We start from the raw sequence: 23,897 nt of genomic DNA, 5'->3' as shown, positions 1-23,897 counted from the left end.
CAAAAATTGTTTTCCAGCTATGACCTGGCTTTGAGTCTGATCTGACCAAGTGACCAAGCTACCGGACCGGGCTCTAAACCAGCCCAGGTACTGGGAGGGGAATCGGGAGCACTCCTCCGAACTGGCAGGACGGTCGAAGAGTCGAGTCGAAAACACTTAATATTTCAGAATACGCCCCAGCCCATCCGCCCCCCCCCCCCCCCATCCCCACGTCCGCGACCGCCAGCGAAGCCAACTTTACCACAGAAGCCTTCTAGCATCATTAAAACATTCAGAACAAGTTGATACAAAAGTGCAAATATATTGAACGAGTACACAACACCTTTTAACGCAGTTCACACAAAACGTAGGCCCAGGCTATCGCCTGCAGCGCTGTATACCACACACATATTATATAGTCATACATAGTCAGTGTATTGCCGCTTATATGCCAAAACTCCAGAGCATACACTATACAGTCCATCCCATGAAGAGTAGTACACTTCCAGTCCAGTCTATTCGCCTATCTATAGTATTCAGCACACCCACGATACTGAGCGCACACGTTTAATAGCCTACAACACACGGAAATGTATGTATATAGTGTATGTGGTCGAATATGGTTATCGACGTTCATCACTCTAATTAGTGCTCAAGAATGAATACATGAATACATCTATTTATCTTCTCATGACTTTAGCTCTACCACAAATCACGACGGGAGTCATGTCCCAACACAGAAGGCCACAAAGCGAGTGACGAAATTTGCCACGCAACCGGTCCCAGTCCTTCCTGCTGGCATCATCAGAAGATGATGCATGAATGAAGCGGATGCGAATAACGACTGGAATACCTACACCTAAACTGTTCAGTTTCTCGCAGAATAGCAAATCTAAAAAAGACACATGTCACAGAGATGGAACATCTCAGAAAGACGGAAGCATCTAACATCTGACATCTGATCATTTGACGGTAGCAGAGTCGATATATCACTATCTGAGAGAGCCACTGCTACCCGTTCCACTCAATATCGGGTCTTTTGTGATGGCAACTACGACAATAAGCATCAGGATGTATCAATAAGGTCATGTGTACGCTGCGATGTTGCAGACGGTTCGTAAAAGACCCGCCACAAGAGTCGATCGTTTCGCGACTAACTATCATAGACCAATCCAAAAATAATTATAATATCCATTCTCATGTTCAGCCTTTATAGTGCATCCATGTATGACCATTGGTACGTTAAAAGAAATGCATCGGTTATTGATATCAAGAAATAAAGCATAAATTCACGACACAAATGCTGAAGGCACGGCCTCAATACTGAAAAGATTGTAGAGTGAATGAAAGCACTGCGCGAACTAATCGTAGTACACTGCTCCGCACGTGCCTCTCGAGACTGCACAAGCCCACTCTTCGTTGTTATTTGTGACTTAACTACGAAGGACCTATCTACGAAGGCCAAGCATGCAATAGACGGTGAAACCAGTGACAAGGTATCGCCTAAATCAGGTCCCTGCCAGACGTTAACATATAATTCGGCACATGGTTACATCACGATCGTTCACCCTCAATCCTCAATCGGCTCCAATCACACACTACTCCAGTCGTTGCTCTCAAACACAGTAGCCAATGCGAACGCAAACACTAATAAACTACCGTGAAATCGGAGAAACTCACTCCAGAACCCTGCATTAGCCATCATTGCTGAAACGTAAGTCCGATGAAATATTTACGCTCATGAAACATCCGCGCTTTTTCGGAGAGCACAATAGCGCAAATAATGTGGCAATACTGAGCAAAAATAATGGATCGAAGTTTTCTTTTTTGTAAAAAAAAAAAACATCCAGACTTACGGCATTGGCCATAACGTTAAAACATGTAGGGCTCCCCAAGCCACCTACAAAGCATGCATTCTGAAGATTCTGACGTCCTTGTTCATACATCACCTTTGGGTTTTTTTATGATACACTGATATTAGTCACAATACTAGTAAAGAAGATAGTTGTTCGTTAAATCTATACCACATATCAAACCCTGAACCAGTGACCCATAATGTTATACGCTTCACCTTTTACATGGCATCAATGTCAGCGAACGATGGCCATTCCAAGACAGTAAAACACGTGTGCAGACAAGACACTGAATCCGTGCCTTAGGACGACCAGCTCGTCATCGGCACGTGAAAAGAAAATGAGAGGAAAGAGAAAACGAAATCTGGCTCTGATTTAGGCATATTTAGGTAACACCTTACATCTGCACCAGCAAAAGAAATCACAGGCGCGTGAAGGCTGGTATTATCCGGACCACAACGCTCCGTAGGTCCATAGAGGGTCAACCCAGACTGCGATTGATTATGAAGCAAAAAGGAGTACCGAAGTAAGAGAGAAAGTTATTGAGGACGTGGTGGATGCACACAATCGTTCTATCCGGAATCCAACCACGAAACGTGCCTACTGGACGACCCCAGAACTAGACGTGGATAGGCCCGGAATTCGGGATCACGAACTTTGTCTGGAATTGACAGCTAGTAACAAAAAGACCCTAAGTGAAAAGCAGTACAATGTTGTTGTTTTTCGAGTATTTTCATACACTACAGAGAAGTGGCCGCCCTTGACCGCGAAGTGTAAGGAAAGCTGGCGCTCCTTTGATTCCCTTGTGGTTGTTTGTGCCACCTATTGCGCCATCTTGTGACGAGATCGTAAGCTACAGTTCCCGGACCGGCCGGCAGATTTTCTAGCCGTTGTTGTCCAGCGAGTCGTACGACTTGCTGGCGCCGTTGAGCAGCGGGTCCATCTCGGGGTGCGGCCGGGCGGCGCGGTGGCACCAGGCGGCCAGCGCGCGCGCCCGCTCGGCCAGCCACTCACCGATACTGGGCGAGCCAGAGTCCCAGCTGCGGTACAGCAGCGAGTTGAGCACCGCCTGCAGCGGGTTCAGCACCGCCTGAAAAGGGAACGGAGGGCGGTCAGCACCGCCTGCAACGAAACGGGAGGGGTCAGCACCGCCTGCAGCGAGTTGAGCACCGCCTGCAGCGGGTTCAGCACCGCCTGAAAAGGGAACGGAGAGCGGTCAGCACCGCCTGCAGCGGGTTCAGCACCGCCTGCAGCGGGACGGGAGAGGTCAGCACCGCCTGCAGCGGGTTCAGCACCGTCTGAAAAAGGAACGGAGAGCGGTCCTGCAACGAAACGGGAGGGGTCAGCAGTCAGCACCGCCTGCAGCGGGTTCAGTACCGCCTGCAGCGGGACGGGAGAGGTCAGCACCGCCTGCAACAGAACGGAGAGCGGTCAGCACTCAGCACCGCCTGCAGCGGGTTCAGCACCGCCTGCAGCGGGTTCAGCACCGCCTGCAACAGGGACACGGAGCAGTCAGCACCAAATGGAACGGAACGGAGGGGTCAGCACCGCCTGCAACGGAACGGAGGGGTCAGCACCGCCTGCAAGGGAACGGGGAGCGGTCAGCACTCAGCACCGCCTGCAGCGGGTTCAGCACCGCCTGCAACAGGGACACGGAGCAGTCAGCACCGCATGGAACGGAACGGAGGGGTCAGCAACGCCTGCACCGGAACGGAGGGGTCAACACCGCGTGCAAGGGAACGGGGAGCGGTCAGCAACACATGGAACGGAATGGGAGCGGTCAGTAACGCATGGAACGGAATGGGGAGCGGTCAGCAACGCATGGAACGGAATGGGAGGGGTAAGTAACGCATGGAACGGAATGGGAGGGGTAAGTAACGCATGGAACGGAATGGGAGGGGTAAGTAACGCATGGAACGGGACAAAAGCGGTCAGCACACAGTACCACAAAAAACGCGAATGTGAAACGGAGCATGGAGGAAACAAACATTGCTGCAACCTAGCATAAGGGAGCACCGAGGAGTCAGAGATGCTTGGGATGGAGGACGGACGGTTCAATAAATACCGCTAAAACGGAACAGGAGGCCGGGCCAGAGCCGCCTGGAACATCAAACGGAGCATGAATGGGTTGGTGCTGCTTGTAAAGGAGCGTCCAGGGAAGTAGCTGCTTGAAACGGAACACAGGGGCTCAGTCCTGCCGGTAACCGTTCAGCGCTGCCCCAAAAATTGAACATGGATTCACTCTGCCGTCGGGAGGAAAAAAGCCGTAAGTCACATTTTTATCGATTTTTCGTTTTTGATATCGTTGGAAAGCTCTTTTCATGATGCGTTTAATGGTACTGCTCAAACGTGTGTACACTCAAAAATGAAAATATTATATATAATATAAAAATTCAAAAACGGATTTGTTACATCAGGGATCGCAAAACACGCAGGAAGAAAGCCGTATCCTTAAATTCGGCAGATACGGCATTTATACAAAATTTCAAACAAAGAATGTGGAACTGATAAGTCAGGAAGAAAGCCGTATCTTGTAGATACGGCTTTAATTTGATGGTGGCCTGTGAAATATGAGCCGAATCGTTGTTCCAGGCAGTTTGGAAGAAAGCCGTATCTACTCATTTAGCATGGCTTCGGCATATCCTGGACGGAACAGTTGAACATTTACACAAACATGCTACGTGATCGTAGCAATATGTGACCATTTATAGGGGAATTTTAGTTGAAATAAAATAGGGAGTGAACTTGAGAAGTTTGAAGCCAACAGAACTTTGTCAGCTCGGTGGTGTCAGCAGGGTGCCGGGCATCCAGTATTTTGATGTGCTAACCAGCCGGGAGCGCCAGTATAAACCGACCGTTCTTTTCCCCAGCTTCGTTTAAAATTCCAATAACAAAAAATACCCGACCTAGCCTCCCCCATGATTAATTTGGCCTCCCTGTCCCCACCCCACTCCACAACCAAAATAGCATCATGTTAAGTTCGACCCGGTAATCATCATAGACATGCAGCTCGTAGCCGGCACGCTTAGTACGACGACCTACAATCTTTGTCGTAAAACCGTTGAAGATATAGTTGAATACCGTGAAAGGTCGATTGCTATTGCCAACCTCGTCACATTCATTGTGATAATTGTGACCACGCCCATGTATCTTTGGGACCGTCATCCCCTGTCACTTCCATTCCGGGTCAATGACTTTACCGTCTTCTTTCCGGCTCCCTCATACCCATGATGCTCAATCATATTGGAAATTTAGGCTACCTTGTAGCACGCACAAGCCCAACATTGTCGTATTCTACGGGCAGCTGCCCAGAGCCTACCAGCACAGCTGTGGCCGGTGGAGGATGCAGCAAGGCGTACTGTGAATAGCCCTCTGCTCTGTTGCAGTAGGCGCTATAATCAGAGCCCTGTGAATACGAGTGCACATTGGGGGCCTTTTGAGGGTGCGCCCTCTAAAGGGCGTTCCCGCAGACGTGTGGAGCTCTCAGCAGTCTAGCGATCTCCGACAATGAGGCGGCATTTGCTTACACCCTCAGCCACGGCACAGTGCTATCGCCCTAGATGTTTCGCCCAGGCTTTGTAGATGCAGTTTCTTTACGGGAATTCCTGAAGTTCTTACACCATCCTCTATTTTGGTTCAGGAGCCGGGCGGTTCCGTGCTTGTAGCTGCGCACCACGTGACTTAACAGCGTCCCTTTTCCGGGAACCTTGTGTCCAGCTAATCAGCAACATTCCCACTCATCGTCTCTTGCCCCCTTGAAGTGCTTTGAGGTCTGCAGATCGACGATGGGAAACTACACTATCTCGGTTCTCTCGACATTGTCGCCGTGGCTTCGGCGCAGCGGCAGACCGGCACACTCATCTCTCCGAATATATCAGTGGCTCAGAATTAACTCTGGAGTCCAGTGTAATCGAAAATTGAAGCACCGTACAAAGACAGCATTCGTGATTCCCCTTGTCGGTTGCAGGCACGTAGCCAGGATTTTGCTCAGGGAGGGGCCACAGGTCGCGGCCTAGTGTCGTGCCCCTCCAGAAAAAGAAAACTCCTCGGATTTGGCCCACTATCTTTTGGGATGTGGTGCAGCTGTGGTTATTTTTTTAAAGTTTTATTTTATTTTATTTTCGCGTTTAGAGGGGGGCATGGCCCCTGTGCTCCCCCCCCCCCTTGGCTACGTCCCTGGTCGGTTGGTCAAGCTGTCTTTTGATGGCACCCTGCGCAACCAGAATCCAAGAGCCTAAAGTTACGACAATAATGCGATTATGCATAGATCATGTAGTTTAAAATGGGTATCATGTTTGTTTTTGTATCGAACGTTCAATTAGATATCCATACTTGAGAGCTGAAGCAGTGGAACAGAACCAGCAGCGGAACTGCTTTAGTACTTTTAACCGAAGGTTTGTTGTCAATAGTTAAAACACTATTCTTTAGAATTGTGTTTTTCTATTGAAAAACAAATCTGAGTTCCCTGACAATTTGGCAAAAGCTGCCTGAGATCAGTACAACTTGATGCTCTTGAAAACGGCTGGTCCAAATATTCTGATTTTTTTCAGGATTTCTAGTGGACCAGGTGATCTACGTTCTGGTATGGGTCTCCCCTCCGCGGACCATCTGGTGCACGTGCCACGTGACTTTAAAAATTCCCGTGTTAAGCCAATGGGGAAAATGAAAAAATGCGTTCCACGGCAGATTGCTCGAAAACGATCCAAACGACCCCCCATTTTCTTACATGCAGATCAACCACCATTCGGTGCACTACCCATGGGTATGTCGCAAAGTGGCCGGAAAAGTCCAGAACCACGTGCCACGTGCCGTTGAAAATGACCCTGCACACCGGAAATTGGGACTTTTGGTCATTTCGGCGCACCCATGATGCATACTATGGCGTGGGTGACCAAACAATGGGTGTCATCCGGTCGGCAACTGTTTAAGGTGTCGTCCAGTGGGCCAAAGTGGTAGTTTCAAACTTTTGGGATCCACCACTCTGGGGATTCTTTTTGACAATATACTTACGTTTCTTGGCGCAATGTTCATTCCACCCAGCCGGTCGTCAATGCGTTAGATGACCCAAATGACGATTGACCTGAAGGAAGTTGGGGGCGAGGAACACGCACGTGCCATCCGTTTTTTACTCGGGCGCTTTCATCTAGGAGATTTTTGCAGATACGTCAATGCGTTAGATGACCCAAATGACGATTGACCTGAAGGAAGTTGGGGGCGAGGAACACGCACGTGCCATCCGTTTTTTAATCGGGCGCTTTCATCTAGGAGATTTTTGCAGATATCTTTTTGATTTGTGAAAATGACCAGCCTAGCGGTATGCCAGCCGCTGATAAATTATTATCTTGCTGCGGCCGGGCGCTTATTTGCGGTGTTTGCGTTTGGCGGCTGGCGGGCGACTTTTAGTCGTTTTCGGTTAGCAGTTAGCGTCGGTGCGGTGCGGGCGGTTTTATTTTTTTTCGGCGTTTCGGCGTTTTTTTCTGTGTGGTTTGCGGCGGTCGGGTGATTTTTTGCCGTTTGCGTTGGCTTTTCGGGCGTGCGTTTTACACGTTTTGCGGTGTTTACGTTTTGCGGCGGGCGGGCGTTTTGTGTTTTTTGCGGTGTTTGTCTTTGGCGGCGGGCGGGCGGGCGGGCGGGCGATGCGGGCGGTTTTCTTCTTTTTTTGCGTCGTTTGCGGTGTTAAATTTGTTTGCGGTTGGCGGGCGGTTTTATTGTTTTGCGGCGTTTTTGCGTTTTTTATTTGCGGTTTGCGGCGGGCGGGCGTTTGTTTATTTTTTGCGACGTTTGCGTTGGCGTTTCGGGCGTGCGTTTTGCGCGTTTTGCGGTGTTTGCGTTTTCCGGCGGGCGGGCGTTTTTCACAATTCAAAGTCCAAACCTTCGGGCCACAGCGCTCCTCGAAAAGCGCTGCCCTCGAGTATGAACCAATACGCTGTCAATACAAATGCACCGATGATAGTGCTTTTTGACAACAATATGATTAAACAAAAATGGCGATACGGCTTTATTCCCGATCGGTTAACCAATGTATCAGACATACGGCTTTTTTCATGACAGTATTGCTCAGGTGTCTCGTACGATGCGGCTTTCTTCCACGATACGGCTTTTTTCGTGAAAGAAAGATTCCGCAAACTCGGGGTTGAATTGGAAGCAAAAAAGTTTTTCGCCTTTTGCTTTTAGGTTAAAATAATTTCCCTTTTATAACCACTTTCATTGGATGTAAAATTTCTTTCCGATCACTGCAGTATGTTTTGTTTCGTTATTGAGCAAAGTTAACGAATTTTATAACAAAAAACGCGTTTTTTGCCTCTCCTGAACAATTTTCAATTCGAAAAAGTGCCCCAGATACGGCTTTTTTCCTCCCGACGGCAGCACTCCTGCCTGGAACAGATCATGGCTGACTGGTGACTGGCTGTATCACAGAACACACTGCCAAAGCAAAACGTCGATGGCTCAACAACGATGAAAGCCGGCAGTTCCAGAAAAAGATAGACAAAGTAAGCGATGGTGATCAGACAGGCTCGCTACCAAAGCACTACTCAGTCATATTTAATCTACCTCCCCCCGCGTGTGCTCGACATTCCCCGGTGATGGTGGCGCAGATTTCGGCCCGGCTCCGCTCAGAGCGGCCCGCGTTCACTCACCATGAAGTACCAGATGACCACCACCGGCTGGACGGGCACCTGCGGCCACGTGCTCCACAGCAGTACGCCGTTCACCAGGTTCGGCAGCCAGCACAGGTAGAACGCCACGATGATGCAGACAAACTTGAAGCGCAGGTAGAGCAGCGTGCGCCGCTCCCGGTTACTGAAACTGACAGCGGGGACGAGACACGGTGACTGGCCTGCTGCATCACCTACCACAAATAGTAAAATCCAGCAATCCACCACAAAAGAGCAGACCAAAGTGCTTCTTTCGAATGAAGCATATGAACGTAGTTCACCGGAATCAATTACAAAAGAAACAAGCAAAATTGTTAAATGTACACTTTGCCATTGCAAACCCATACGTTAGGAGACGGTCATAGAGATTCACGGCCGGTGGGAATGGCAAGAAGCTGTCAATCCTGTCAAGCTGTCAAGCTGTCATCCACCGTTCACAAGCTCCAGAATCCCTTTACCGTGACGTCACCACGGCGGTAGAATCTCCCTTCACCCATGGGCATGCATGCAAATTTCATCATCTTTCGAGCGAGCTGGAGAAAAAAAAAACAAGGATTATGTGTCATCAAAAGTTGTACCAATGTAACAAAGAGTTCACCTCATTACGATAAATGGGGCTGAAGCTAAAAATAGGACTATATCGAGCCAAAATCAGCAATTCAAATGACCCCTTCATTTGAAAGTGAAGGATTTCCTCTGATGACGTCACCACGGCGCCTTTATTTCCCTAGTGAGCCAGCCTGAGTAGTAAAGGAATCTTGCTGTCAATAGCCCGTATTGAGGGCATTCGACCACCCACCGGACAACGATGAGCGGCGCTGGACCACTCAGCGCCTGCAGCTGAAGACTTGGGACCACCCACCGCCATCGGTTGGCGGCGTTGTCCAAGTCACTGGTCGGAAGCTGTATTGTCTAACTCACCGGTCAGAAGCTGCTGCCTAACTCACCGGTTGGAGGTATTGTCTAACTCACCGGTTGGCGGCACTCACTGGTCGGCAGCGGCTGTCTAACTCACCGGTTAGAAGCTGCTGCCTAACTCACCGGTTGGAGGTATTGTCTAACTCACCGGTTGGCGGCACTCACTGGTCGGCAGCGGCTGTCTAACTCGCTGGTTGGAGGTTGCTGTCTAACTCGCTGGTTGGAGGTTGCTAACTCACCGGTCGGAGGTGTTCACTCACCGGTTGGAGGTGTTGTCTAGGCTCTAGCTCACCGGTTGGAGGTATTGTCTAACTCACCGGTTGGAGGTGTTTGCGATGCGGGCGCGGATCCTGGACAGTGAGAGCCGCACCAGTATCGGACACGACACCAGCACCGTCACCAGCGGCAGGTAGACGCACATGTAGTTGGGGAAGTGGCGCAGGAAGCTGTTGGTGCCCTGCGCGTGACAACTGCCGACGGACACGGACATGACAGCATTACAAACAGTAGGTGTACCGCATCGGCAACGACATAAAAAATGAACAAAAAGAACGAGGCAGTGACAGAACATACTGAACTGCGTGAAACAGAAAAAGCTACTTCGGTCTTTAAAATCACATCGCATGTTTCAACATGAAAAAAATCATCATCTCATTCATCTCACGCAATCCTAATTTTATTTTATGTGAATGTCAATATTCATACTAGCATAACAATTACCTATATCAAGAGCAATGAAAATCAAACCTTCCCACGGGAAGAAACGTTTATACGAGACACCACCAAACAACGAGATTTGGTGATGTCTCGTACCATCAGTACGATACACCACCGAACCCCGATATCACGGTAGCCCGGGGGTACGTCTCCGAACGCGGGGGCTCGTCGCTAGCTAGGCGCTAGATTGCCCCGTTAAACCCCATCCCCTCTGAGCGCGATGGCCCGCCGCTCCCATGGTGTCAGCCCAGTTGACCCCCACCCCACCCCACCCCTCTGAGGGTGATACCCCGCCGCTCACTTGGTGCCGGGCACGAAGAGCAGCAGGAAGCCGATGGTGGAGAGGACGAACGGCACCAGCCAGGCCCAGAGGCCGTACACGACCATCGAGCCGCCGGAGCCGCGCAGTGTGCGCAGGACGTCCACCGCGTACAGCAGCGTCCACATGTAGGTGGCCGTGTAAAAATACTGCGTCACCGCCTGCGGGGACCGGAGGAGATGGGACGAGCGGTCAGCCACCGGGACAGGGATGGCAGAGTGCGGTCAGCCCTCAGGGCAGCGGCAAAGGGCCGCGGTCAGTCACCAGGATAGGGACGGCAGAGCATTATCAGAGGTAATGGGCCACGGTCAGCCTCTGAGGCAGGGCAGGTGGGGTGCTGTCAACTTCAACTCAGGAGCGGCGGAGTGCGGTCAGCCCCTGTGCTGGGAGGGGAGAGCGGCCAGCCATCGGGACAAGGACGGCCCAGCATTATCAGCCGTCAGCCCAGGAGCGGCGGAGTGCGGTCAGTCCCCGTGCAAGGAGGCGCCGGCTCTGCATCTCGCCAGGCGTAGGTACACAGGGCACAGGCAGGCGACGCAAACACAACACTCGACAGATACACGGACAACGCAAACACAACGGCCACTAGACAGAGAACGAAAAACACCTATCCGTGCTTCTATCCTCTGGAAACAGAAATCCTTCTCCTCCACGCCGCAACCCCCCTCCGGGCTGGACAGGCAACTTTATCTCATGCGGGCTGCTCCTTTGGAGCGGCACCGCTGCTCCTGAGGGAGCGCACCCCGTAGCCGGGTGCAGTGAGTGCCTTGGGGCTGGGTGGCCTGTCCTCTGGACGGGCTCAGCCCCGGCGACTCACTAGGGTGCCTGCCCAGACCAATGTCTCCCCCCAATTCCTATCATCCTTCCGGCTCTGCAATGGTCTTGTCGACCGAAAGGGCCTAACCCAACAAAACAAACAAACAAACAAAAACGAAAAACAGACAGAAAGCCGCCCGGAAAAGGTGACAAATGTGTGGTGTAGATGTATGAATTAATCGCAATGCCGGAGATGGTAAAAACATAGAATGCAAGCAACGCTCACGAACGTTCAATGAAAAAGAATGAGGCAGTAAACAAGATTTTCATGCAAATTTTTCCTTAACAAAAAGAAAAGATGCGTCATATTTCAGAACTCCCGCTCGTCAGTCGCTAGTTGAGCACCTCCCATACAACAAGAAACTTCTTTCCCCCTACAAACTAAGTTCCAAGTCACTGCTCTTGCTGTTACGTAATGCATGACGATGAAATCGTACGAGCGAAATCAAACATAAAATTAGTGATTATTGATCATACTAACCAGAGTAACTGTGCTCTCACCGATGTGACGATGCAGAAATCGCTGGCGAATTCATCCAATCCGAGACCCCTCATCATGTTTTCGTCCATCAGCCAGACCACGCAGCGAAGGATCACACCTGAAAAGCCACCCGATTTATCGTCGGAAAAGAAAACTTACACATTATTCGCAACCTATTTTCAACATGGCGATGATTTATAGTTTTATTGTTATACTTGACAACAACCCTACCTACCATCTGCAGATGAGCGATCCGACAGCCCTTAACAAGCAGAATAAAAACGCCTATACTGAAGAATTATTTTACACACTACAAAACCACCGAGACAAGGAAGGCTCATAAACTGTCCCTGAATTGTCTTATTTAAATCAAACCTCTCAGTAATTGCGAAGACCAATGTAACAACAAAGTTACGGAGTGCAACTTCAACACATTTGACGGCGCTGTTTAATCATTTCCGTCCAAAAGCAATAAATTAGTCAAACTATTCTCCAAACCCGTCACCATCGCGTGCCCGCGAGGTGACGGCCCAGTCCGACGGGGCACCACCACTGACCAACTGCAGCCATCAGGTCGGCAAAGCCGAGCCACTGCAGGATGCGCCGGCCTCGCAGGATGAACGTCGGCCGCCGCAGGCTGCTCCGCTCCAGAATCACGTGGTTATGCAGTATCTGAGACGGCCAACAGGGATCATCAGCACAATGTACCAAACGGACTTCTGTCGACCTAGGGCATTGGCGCAATACAATCACTAAACGGTCGCACACAGATAAAAAAATACAAACAAATGACAAGAAACTTAGGTAACAGCACAAATGCGACGACATAGTATTGTTTTACACCGCTAAGCCACATTGAACTGAATACGCCCTGGTTCATTTTTTTTTCCTACGAATCTGTGGTAATAACCGCGGCTGCCCCCTACTGCAAACACAAACCTTACCAAAAGCGGACCCAGTGACTGGTGACAACGGTTTTCCGACAAAAAGACCTGTCCTCATACAAACTATGTAAACAAACGCACAACGATAACTTACTATTCTAGGTAATCCATGTTCTATGTGTAGTGTGTGCCATCATTCACGATAACCAAATTATGGTCTGAATGACAGCCGGCAAGTACACAAAAACAAACAAAGCGATCCGATAAACATCCGGCTCCGTAGCAGCGACCCCTGAACAGCGCCGGACTGGCCCTGGCATAAAATGCGATGAACCATGGCAATGCCGTATGTCCTATGTGTGGCATGTAAAAGATGAACAAAATACATCAAATGGACGACTTTCAGATAAACACCAAAGACATGGCGTTTGTCATGTCGCAACAAACGCCGACCAAGTCCTCCATTCAGTGTGGGGGGGGGAGGGAGGGGGACTGACCTGATACGAGGCGCCGAGGACGCCGAATATGGCGAACACCAGACACACGGTGGTGTAGGTGGGCGACCGGAAGTAGGGCGCCAGCTGCTTGGTCGGCTCGTTACTGTCATTGTGTAGCGCGCAGCAAAACGAGTCCAGCGTCGGTGACGCCATCTCCGCTCAGCAGCCGGTGAACCCGCGACCAAAACGGCTGCGGCAGAGCGCAATATCACTGCGCAACACTCTTCTAAAACACTGACGATAACACAACACAATCGCACCCATGCGACCACAGCATAAGTAAGCTTTAGGCCCCCAGATATCGCGATCCTTGAACGACCTCACGCCAAAGAATACGGCACTGTACTCCACTGACTCGCAGTCGCTCGATCGAACGGCATGTTACATAACGCCCCTGGCCTCTAAACACGAGAAACTCGATCTTCTTCATTTTCCCTGCCGATTGCCAAACAAAGTATTCAATGTCATAAACAAAAATCGGATTAAGTTGAGTCAACCTTTGGCGAATGGCAGGCATCAGCCAAGCATGGGCGGAAGCTGCCATATAATAATGGTACTAAGCAGAATCAACGGGCAGCCTGGAATCCACCTGAAAACATGCAACTAGCAACCAGATAGGTTATTGTGCTGTAGGAACTCGGATTGAGCTTAGTAGGTATATGGCGTTCACTCGATCTTAACACCTTTATCTCTCGCCCGGCCAGGGCCTTTTCATAACGCGGACGCCCTGGGGTGGGGGTGGTACGACTCCTCCCCCCCCCCCCGGCGATTGGCTCCAGTATGCCACTCAGAAACTTCAAATTATCAGGGTAGGTGGGCCCATAGGAAATATCTCCCCTGTGCAAATTTGGTGACATTAGGTCAATATTTAGGGGGGGGGGGGATGTATATGTAAAAATTTCACTAAACACGTTAAAAGTTTTCCGTTGATAACTTTTGATCTAGTAAGGATAGGATAAAAATAAAAACACTAGATAACTCAGCACGTAAATGAGCATCGAATGGTATACTACTCACCAGTTTAAGTGAACTTAAATTAATTGATAAAGTTTGTAAGTTCATAAGCTCATACACAGACTTCTTTATATAGAGAAGTCTGTGGCTCTGTGGCTCATCAAAATGCATCATGTCGCATGTCATTCGACTCGGCTGATCACAAGGAACTCAAAGCCACCATCTTTGCAGCTCTAGCCTCATTTATTAGCAAAAACGTAGTATGACCCCATCTGACCTCAGTTGATCTGACCCTAGCATTCTTGCAGCAAGGAAACAGCAAGCTAACCACGTCTGAGGTAGTAAAATATGAAAACATTGAAATGGAGCATACATCTCTCATATTTTTGTCAAGTTGGAGCCATTCGGACAAATTTCCTTAGAACTTCTCATGACCTCTATGCAGATGACCTCCGGTTAACCAAATTTGAAAAACCGGGATGCATGTTATGGCACTCGGTCTGCTTAGCATACCCTGCAAGTTTGAAGCAAATCCATGCACAGCTCTTAGAGCTCATGGAAAAACAGGGTAATTTCAGTGCCAATTTGACATTGTACCGGTTTTTGTGACCTAGTGACCTGAACTGAGGTCGCTGGGACTGAAAACTCTCAGCACGTGTGTCAAATGAATGTCCCAGGTTGTGTATGAAATTTGGTGGCGCTACGTGCCACGGTGTACCTATACGCTAGGTATTAACCCACGCCCTGCTTGGGGTCCTGGATTCCCACGCCCTGCTGGGGGGGGGGGGGGTCTTTGAACACACCTTCCCCCCCCCCCTTCTAACTCGGCTCCTGGGCCACGAAGCGATACGGGAAAGGCGGCGTTCGATTCTTTTGCCAGGCCGTGTTCCTCTCGTCAAGACGCGTCGAATGAATTATCACTTGACCTTGAAAGTCAACTTGAAAATTTGACCCCAGGTCAAGGTATTGACCTGACTGGTAAGGGTCAAGTTGCATATCAGTCGATCCGTATCGTCGAGCCAAACACAACTAATGTGTTTTCGTGGTATGACAGTTTGACGTTTGTGAAAACGTCGTTATTTATTCACACACATAATGTGTTTTCATCACTCTAGCATGCCCCTATCAAAAGTTATTCGCGAAAAACAATGTGTTTTCATCACTCTAGCATGCCCCTATCAAAAGTTATTCGCGAAAAACAGTCAGATAGGTACCATTGGTGACCTAAGATGACCTCAGGGGCATAATAAGGGGTCACGGGTGCCATTTTCATGTTCAGTTTGTCAATGATACTAGTAATTCAGTGTTTTAGAGTGTTTATAATGACTTCCGTCTAAAAAAGGGACTTTCAAATTTGTCCCATTGACTTATAATGAGGAGGTCGCAAAATTGAGCTGACCTTAGGTCATCGATATCAAATGTCAAAGATATACATTTTGTACATAATATTGTTCTTATCAATCTCTGAAAGTTTCAAAGCGATCGGTCACTTGGTGTAGCTTTGGCAGACATTGGAACTTTTGATGTAGTGAGGTCACTTGAATTGACCTGGTGACCTGACCTTAAGTGACCTGGGTCTAAAATTTTCACAACATATATAGAAAAATGTATGATAAGGTTCGCGAAATTCGCGAAAAAACAGCAGGGCGCGGGTTAACGAACAACTTTGTTATTCTGTTGCCGCTAAACAAGTTCAATTTTACCCTGACCTTGTACCTATTTTTTGTGACCTGGTGACCTGACCTGAAATGCCCGAGACCTGAAATTTTCAGGGAAGGTGTCAAAAGGTTGCCCCAGACCCAGAGGGAATGCCATATTTGGCGGCATTCGCGAATACCTTAGGGGGTTGCATGCAATTGCATCAACTCTCCCTTGACTGGGCGAGGGTTATTGAATTATTTTATGATCTCGTTATTTATTCCCAAAATGATTATCTGGCCTTTATGCTTTCTATTGATACTGCAGAATCGGGGAAAGTTTGAGCTGAGGCCTGAGCTGAGCTACCTAGTGGACACTTCTGAGTTCTGACTGTCAGCTATTTGAGGAGTGAGCACGTGTCTATTACACATAGAAGCAAAGTAATCTTGGAGATATGTACACAGGCCAAATGCTAAAGCATCATCAAAAGTGGTCTATCTTCAGCAGTTTCTGGGTCTACTGCAGAAATGCTGCAAGCAGTCTCACTTCTCATCATTACAGGCCAGACTCATGCTTCTTTCACTTTGCAGTTCAGCAGTCTAATTGATCTCAGTCCACAGATACAATGTTTAGTCATTCTGTCTGGTGTCTTACTAACCAGGTTGCAGATGGCAGTTGGCACACTAGCCCAAGTCATTACATCCAGCTTCATGGAGCTACAAAGCACAGAAGCTCTGATCACTGTCAAATGTCAATCTCCCTGCATGGTAGATTGACTGGGGAGAGGGAACACATGGCAAGCAAGACACACCAGTTGGGGAGGATAGATGGATGCATTGTTTTGGTAGTAACTACCTATAACCTATGTGGCTATTTTTTAACTTGCAAAAGACCTCTGTGAAAATAGGCACCCCACCTTTAAGGCTAGAATGCAAAGGATGGTGGGCTCAACTAGATATTGTCTGTGCAGAGCCAGAGGCCCTCAGTAACAGGTGCAGCATCAACAATTTACAGTGGTGTGGTGCAAATTTTGCATTGAGCTGTGTGGATCAACTGTAGCACCATGGTGCACTACTGTGATGGAGCATCATTAACCAGGAAAATGGTGAGCAGCAAACACAATTTGATCAGCTGGGGAGGAAAATCAACCATTCATTGCATCTTTTTTCAGCAGAAGTGCAGTTCTCTGAAAAGAACTGAAAACTCTGCATCTTATTTGGTGTAGGCTGGTGCAAAGTTTCAGCCCAGATTGCATAATGTGTATGCTGGTGCAGAATCAGATCAGCCACTTGTCACTCTGGAATCTGGATGTTGCCAGGTGCAGTTGTCAATATATTTTGCAGAATGCAAACAATCCTGTTATAGCTGCCTGTAGGTAAGCACATTTGTACAGAATCCAAATGGTCACCTTTGGAGACCATGGCACACAAGTTAAAGAAACAACTTGATAAAGTACCTAATGTGCAGTTTCAGTAGTGGTCATGCTTTGCAAATGCATTTGCAAATATTTTCATTTTCTAGTGGAGTACAAAATCCCTAGTGCATCCTGGTAGCTACCAGAAACTCACGACTTTTCCAACCTTGCCTACAATGAAACCTGGCATGTCTCGTCCTCCTTGTAATTACAAGTTTATCTTTTGCTGCATGCTCCTGGAGGCTGGATCACTTCAACTTCGTATTTAAAAATTGTCAGTCAAAGCCATCTGTTGAGATTGGTAAAACCAAACCTTGGGTAAAACCAAGATTCTTACAGATAGGTAAAACCACACATTACTTCAGCGGTGGTCTGTACATCACTAACCCCGTACAGTCAATGCAGGAATGCATACCAATTTGACTAAAAAGTCGAGAGAAAGATTTATACTCACGATCTCTGCAGTGGTGCCAGGCGTCTTTCCGCAAGAGCAAGGCCGTATCACAATTCCACAGCCTTTTCCTCCTTCGCCTTTTTGTTTTCCTCAAGGCTCAAGGCTCATTCCAGCTCAATCAAGGCAGGGCTCAAGGCTTCAGAATCAAGCAAACACTTTTTTCACACCCTCCGTGTTCCTTCAGAAATGCAGCAAGTGCGCAGGTTCGCAGAGTGAGCAAATTGAGCTGTTTTAAGCCAATCAAAACATGTAACGGAAGTTGGCACAGATTCAGCACAGCTTCAGCACAGCACAGATTCGGTAGGGGGAAAAAAGGCCCCGGTAGAGGGAAACCTTTATGACCCGTTTTCCCCTAGAAATGACGTCACAAAGAGGTTAAAATGGGTATCAATCGAAAGCTCTCGTTTACCCAGACACAGTCCTGCAGGAAAATTCCACTTTTTCCCAATAGGAAAGTTTTTACGGGAAAATCAAAATTTTGGGTCAATGGGGGGTCCCCCCCGATTTCGTTCAAAATCGGCACACAGGTGCCCCACCACCAGCCGAGAAACTTTCCCCAAAATGGTCCCCGTTGCATTGACGTTTAAGGCCCTTAAAGCCCCGTAAACTCGTAAAAAATCCGTAAATTCGCCCTTGTACGGCCAAAAACGGGGCGCTAGGGTAAAAATGGGTATCAATCGAAAGCTCTCGTTTACCCAGACACAGTCCTGCAGGAAAATTCCACTTTTTCCCCATAGGAAAGTTTTTACGGGAAAATCAAAATTTCGGGTCAATGGGGGGTCCCCCCCGATTTCGTTCAAAATCGGCACACAGGTGCCCCACCACCAGCCGAGAAACTTTCCCCAAAACGGTCCCCGTTGCATTGACGTTTAAGGCCCGTAAAACCCCCTAGACTCGTAAAATATCCGTAAAATCGCCTTTGTACGGACAAAAAAGTGGTGCTATGGTAAAAATGGGTATCAATCGAAAGCTCTCGTTTACCCAGACACAGTCCTGCAGGAAAATTCCACTTTTTTCCCATAGGAAAGTTTTTACGGGAAAATCAAAATTTTGGGTCAATGGGGGGTCCCCCCCGATTTCGTTCAAAATCGGCACACAGGTGCCCCACCACCAGCCGAGAAACTTTCCCCAAAACGGTCCCCGTTGCATTGACGTTTAAGGCCCTTAAAGCCCCGTAAACTCGTAAAAAATCCGTAAATTCGCCCTTGTACGGCCAAAAACGGGGCGCTAGGGTAAAAATGGGTATCAATCGAAAGCTCTCGTTTACCCAGACATAGTCCTGCAGGAAAATTCCACTTTTTCCCCATAGGAAAGTTTTTACGGGAAAATCAAAATTTCGGGTCAATGGGGGGTCCCCCCCGATTTCGTTCAAAATCGGCACACAGGTGCCCCACCACCAGCCGAGAAACTTTCCCCAAAACGGTCCCCGTTGCATTGACGTTTAAGGCCCGTAAAGCCCCCTAGACTCGTAAAATATCCGTAAAATCGCCTTTGTACGGACAAAAAAGTGGTGCTATGGTAAAAATGGGTAGCAATCGAAAGCTCTCGTTTACCCAGACACAGTCCTGCAGGAAAATTCCACTTTTTTCCCATAGGAAAGTTTTTACGGGAAAATCAAAATTTTGGGTCAATGGGGGTCCCCCCCGATTTCGTTCAAAATCGGCACACAGGTGCCCTACCACCAGCCGAGAAACTTTCCCCAAAACGGTCCCCGTTGCATTGACGTTTAAGGCCCTTAAAGCCCCGTAAACTCGTAAAAAATCCGTAAATTCGCCCTTGTACGGCCAAAAACGGGGCGCTAGGGTAAAAATGGGTATCAATCGAAAGCTCTCGTTTACCCAGACACAGTCCTGCAGGAAAATTCCACTTTTTCCCCATAGGAAAGTTTTTACGGGAAAATCAAAATTTCGGGTCAATGGGGGGTCCCCCCGATTTCTTTCAAAATCGGCACACAGGTGCCCCACCACCAGCCGAGAAACTTTCCCCAAAACGGTCCCCGTTGCATTGACGTTTAAGGCCCTTAAAGCCCCGTAAACTCGTAAAAAGTCCGTAAATTCGCCCTTGTACGGCCAAAAACGGGGCGCTAGGGTAAAAATGGGTATCAATCAAAAGCTCTCGTTTACCCAGACACAGTCCTGCAGAAAAATTCCACTTTTTCCCCATAGGAAAGTTTTTACGGGAAAATCAAAATTTTGGGTCAATGGGGGGTCCCCCCCGATTTCGTTCAAAATCGGCACACAGGTGCCCCACCACCAGCCGAGAAACTTTCCCCAAAACGGTCCCCGTTGCATTGACGTTTAAGGCCCGTAAAACCCCCTAGACTCGTAAAATATCCGTAAAATCGCCTTTGTACGGACAAAAAAGTGGTGCTATGGTAAAAATGGGTATCAATCGAAAGCTCTCGTTTACCCAGACACAGTCCTGCAGGAAAATTCCACTTTTTTTCCCATAGGAAAGTTTTTACGGGAAAATCAAAATTTTGGGTCAATGGGGGGTCCCCCCGATTTCGTTCAAAATCGGCACACAGGTGCCCCACCACCAGCCGAGAAACTTTCCCCAAAACGGTCCCCGTTGCATTGACGTTTAAGGCCCTTAAAGCCCCGTAAACTCGTAAAAAATCCGTAAATTCGCCCTTGTACGGCCAAAAACGGGGCGCTAGGGTAAAAATGGGTATCAATCGAAAGCTCTCGTTTACCCAGACACAGTCCTGCAGGAAAATTCCACTTTTTTTCCCATAGGAAAGGTTTTACGGGAATATCAAAATTTTGGGTCAATTGGGGGTCCCCCCCGATTTCGTTCAAAATCGGCACACAGGTGGCCCACCACCAGCCGAGAAACTTTCCCCAAAACGGTCCCCGTTGCATTGACGTTTAAGGCCCTTAAAGCCCCGTAAACTCGTAAAAAATCCGTAAATTCGCCCTTGTACGGCCAAAAACGGGGCGCTAGGGTAAAAATGGGTATCAATCGAAAGCTCTTGTTTACCCAGACACAGTCCTGCAGGAAAATTCCACTTTTTCCCCATAGGAAAGTTTTTACGGGAAAATCAAAATTTCGGGTCAATGGGGGGTCTCCCCGATTTCGTTCAAAATCGGCACACAGGTGCCCCACCACCAGCCGAGAAACTTTCCCCAAAACGGTCCCCGTTGCATTGACGTTTAAGGCCCGTAAAGCCCCCTAGACTCGTAAAATATCCGTAAAATCGCCTTTGTACGAACAAAAAAGTGGTGCTATGGTAAAAATGGGTATCAATCGAAAGCTCTTGTTTACCCAGACACAGTCCTGCAGGAAAATTCCACTTTTTTCCCATAGGAAAGTTTTTACGGGAAAATCAAAATTTTGGGTCAATTGGGGGTCCCCCCCGATTTCGTTCAAAATCGGCACACAGGTGCCCCACCACCAGCCGAGAAACTTTCCCCAAAACGGTCCCGTTGCATTGACGTTTAAGGCCCTTAAAGCCCCGTAAACTCGTAAAAAGTCCGTAAATTCGCCCTTGTACGGCCAAAAACGGGGCGCTAGGGTAAAAATGGGTATCAATCGAAAGCTCTCGTTTACCCAGACACAGTCCTGCAGAAAAATTCCACTTTTTCCCCATAGGAAAGTTTTTACGGGAAAATCAAAATTTTGGGTCAATGGGGGGTCCCCCCGATTTCGTTCAAAATCGGCACACAGGTGCCCCACCACCAGCCGAGAAACTTTCCCCAAAACGGTCCCCGTTGCATTGACGTTTAAGGCCCGTAAAACCCCCTAGACTCGTAAAATATCCGTAAAATCGCCTTTGTACGGACAAAAAAGTGGTGCTATGGTAAAAATGGGTATCAATCGAAAGCTCTCGTTTACCCAGACACAGTCCTGCAGGAAAATTCCACTTTTTTCCCATAGGAAAGTTTTTACGGGAAAATCAAAATTTTGGGTCAATGGGGGGTCCCCCCGATTTCGTTCAAAATCGGCACACAGGTGCCCCACCACCAGCCGAGAAACTTTCCCCAAAACGGTCCCCGTTGCATTGACGTTTAAGGCCCTTAAAGCCCCGTAAACTCGTAAAAAATCCGTAAATTCGCCCTTGTACGGCCAAAAACGGGGCGCTAGGGTAAAAATGGGTATCAATCGAAAGCTCTCGTTTACCCAGACACAGTCCTGCAGGAAAATTCCACTTTTTTCCCATAGGAAAGTTTTTACGGGAAAATCAAAATTTTGGGTCAATGGGGGGTCCCCCCCGATTTCGTTCAAAATCGGCACACAGGTGCCCCACCACCAGCCGAGAAACTTTCCCCAAAACGGTCCCCGTTGCATTGACGTTTAAGGCCCTTAAAGCCCCGTAAACTCGTAAAAAATCCGTAAATTCGCCCTTGTACGGCCAAAAACGGGGCGCTAGGGTAAAAATGGGTATCAATCGAAAGCTCTCGTTTACCCAGACACATTCCTGCAGGAAAATTCCACTTTTTCCCCATAGGAAAGTTTTTACGGGAAAATCAAAATTTCGGGTCAATGGGGGGTCCCCCCGATTTCGTTCAAAATCGGCACACAGGTGCCCCACCACCAGCCGAGAAACTTTCCCCAAAACGGTCCCCGTTGCATTGACGTTTAAGGCCCTTAAAGCCCCGTAAACTCGTAAAAAATCCGTAAATTCGCCCTTGTACGGCCAAAAACGGGGCGCTAAAGTAAAAATGGGTATCAATCGAAAGCTCTCGTTTACCCAGACACAGTCCTGCAGGAAAATTTCACTTTTTCCCCATAGGAAAGTTTTTATTTTCCCGTAAAAACTTTCCTATGGGGAAAAAGTGAAATTTTCCTGCAGGACTGTGTCTGGGTAAACGAGAGCTTTCGATTGATACCCATTTTTACCATAGCACCACTTTTTTGTCCGTACAAAGGCGATTTTACGGATATTTTACGAGTCTAGGGGGCTTTACGGGCCTTAAACGTCAATGCAACGGGGACCGTTTTGGGGAAAGTTTCTCGGCTGGTGGTGGGGCACCTGTGTGCCGATTGTACGAAATCGGGGGGGGACCCCCCATCGACCCAAAATTTTGATTTTCCCTTAAAAACTTTCCTATGGGGAAAAAGTGGAATTTTCCTGCAGGACTGTGTCTGGGTAAACGAGAGCTTTCGATTGATACCCATTTTTACCCTAGCGCCCCGTTTTTGGCCGTACAAGGGCGAATTTACGGATTTTTTACGAGTTTACGGGGCTTTAAGGGCCTTAAACGTCAATGCAACGGGGACCGTTTTGGGGAAAGTTTCTCGGCTGGTGGTGGGGCACCTGTGTGCCGATTTTGAACGAAATCGGGGGGGACCCCCCATTGACCCGAAATTTTGATTTTCCCGTAAAAACTTTCCTATGGGGGAAAAAGTGGAATTTTCCTGCAGGACTGTGTCTGGGTAAACGAGAGCTTTCGTTTGATGCCCATTTTCACCATAGCGCCCCGTTTTTGGCCGTACAAGGGCGAATTTACGGATTTTTTACGAGTTTACGGGGCTTTAAGGGCCTTAAACGTCAATGCAACGGGGACCGTTTTGGGGAAAGTTTCTCGGCTGGTGGTGGGGCACCTGTGTGCCGATTTTGAACGAAATCGGGGGGACCCCCATTGACCCAAAATTTTGATTTTCCCGTAAAAACTTTCCTATGGGAAAAAAGTGGAATTTTCCTGCAGGACTGTGTCTGGGTAAACGAGAGCTTTCGATTGATTCCCATTTTTACCATAGCACCACTTTTTTGTCCGTACAAAGGCGATTTTACGGATATTTTACGAGTCTAGGGGGCTTTACGGGCCTTAAACGTCAATGCAACGGGGACCGTTTTGGGGAAAGTTTCTCGGCTGGTGGTGGGGCACCTGTGTGCCGATTTTGAACGAAATCGGGGGGGGGACCCCCCATTGACCCAAAATTTTGATTTTCCCGTAAAAACTTTCCTATGGGGAAAAAGTGGAATTTTCCTGCAGGACTGTGTCTGGGTAAACGAGAGCTTTCGATTGATACCCATTTTCACCATAGCGCCCCGTTTTTGGCCGTACAAGGGCGAATTTACGGATTTTTTACGAGTTTACGGGGCTTTAAGGGCCTTAAACGTCAATGCAACGGGGACCGTTTTGGGGAAAGTTTCTCGGCTGGTGGTGGGGCACCTGTGTGCCGATTTTGAACGAAATCGGGGGGGACCCCCCATTGACCCAAAATTTTGATTTTCCCGTAAAAACTTTCCTATGGGAAAAAAGTGGAATTTTCCTGCGGGACTGTGTCTGGGTAAACGAGAGCTTTCGATTGATACCCATTTTTACCTCTTTGTGACGTCATTTCTAGGGGAAAACGGGTCATAAAGGTTT

The 23,897-nt window shown here is 48.4% G+C and overlaps 1 protein-coding gene across 2 annotated transcripts; it reads right to left on the bottom strand.

The window, feature by feature from the left end:
- Positions 1-277: 277 nt before the first annotated feature.
- Positions 278-17,763, bottom strand: LOC122382759. 2 transcript variants are annotated; one of them, XM_043368527.1, is made up of 8 exons: positions 17,581-17,763; positions 13,121-13,310; positions 12,297-12,411; positions 11,760-11,857; positions 10,425-10,603; positions 9,724-9,876; positions 8,471-8,639; positions 278-2,922 (listed from the first exon to the last, which is right to left on the bottom strand). In XM_043368527.1, exons 2-8 carry the CDS (start codon positions 13,271-13,273, stop codon positions 2,716-2,718), a joined length of 1,074 nt encoding a protein of 357 aa, XP_043224462.1. In that variant the 5' UTR covers positions 13,274-13,310; positions 17,581-17,763; the 3' UTR covers positions 278-2,715. The 2 variants fall into 2 exon arrangements, with proteins under 2 accessions (XP_043224462.1, XP_043224463.1); XM_043368528.1 differs by lacking the exon at positions 278-2,922 and adding an exon at positions 3,388-3,471 and having other exon boundaries at positions 17,581-17,760.
- Positions 17,764-23,897: the final 6,134 nt, after the last annotated feature.

Source organism: Amphibalanus amphitrite, unplaced genomic scaffold (assembly GCF_019059575.1).
Source record: "Amphibalanus amphitrite isolate SeventyFive unplaced genomic scaffold, NRLGWU_Aamphi_draft 000146F_arrow, whole genome shotgun sequence".
Lineage (NCBI taxonomy): Eukaryota > Metazoa > Arthropoda > Thecostraca > Balanomorpha > Balanidae > Amphibalanus > Amphibalanus amphitrite.
The sequence above is the reverse complement of the archived record's forward strand: the minus strand, read 5'-3'. Positions and strand labels throughout refer to the sequence as shown.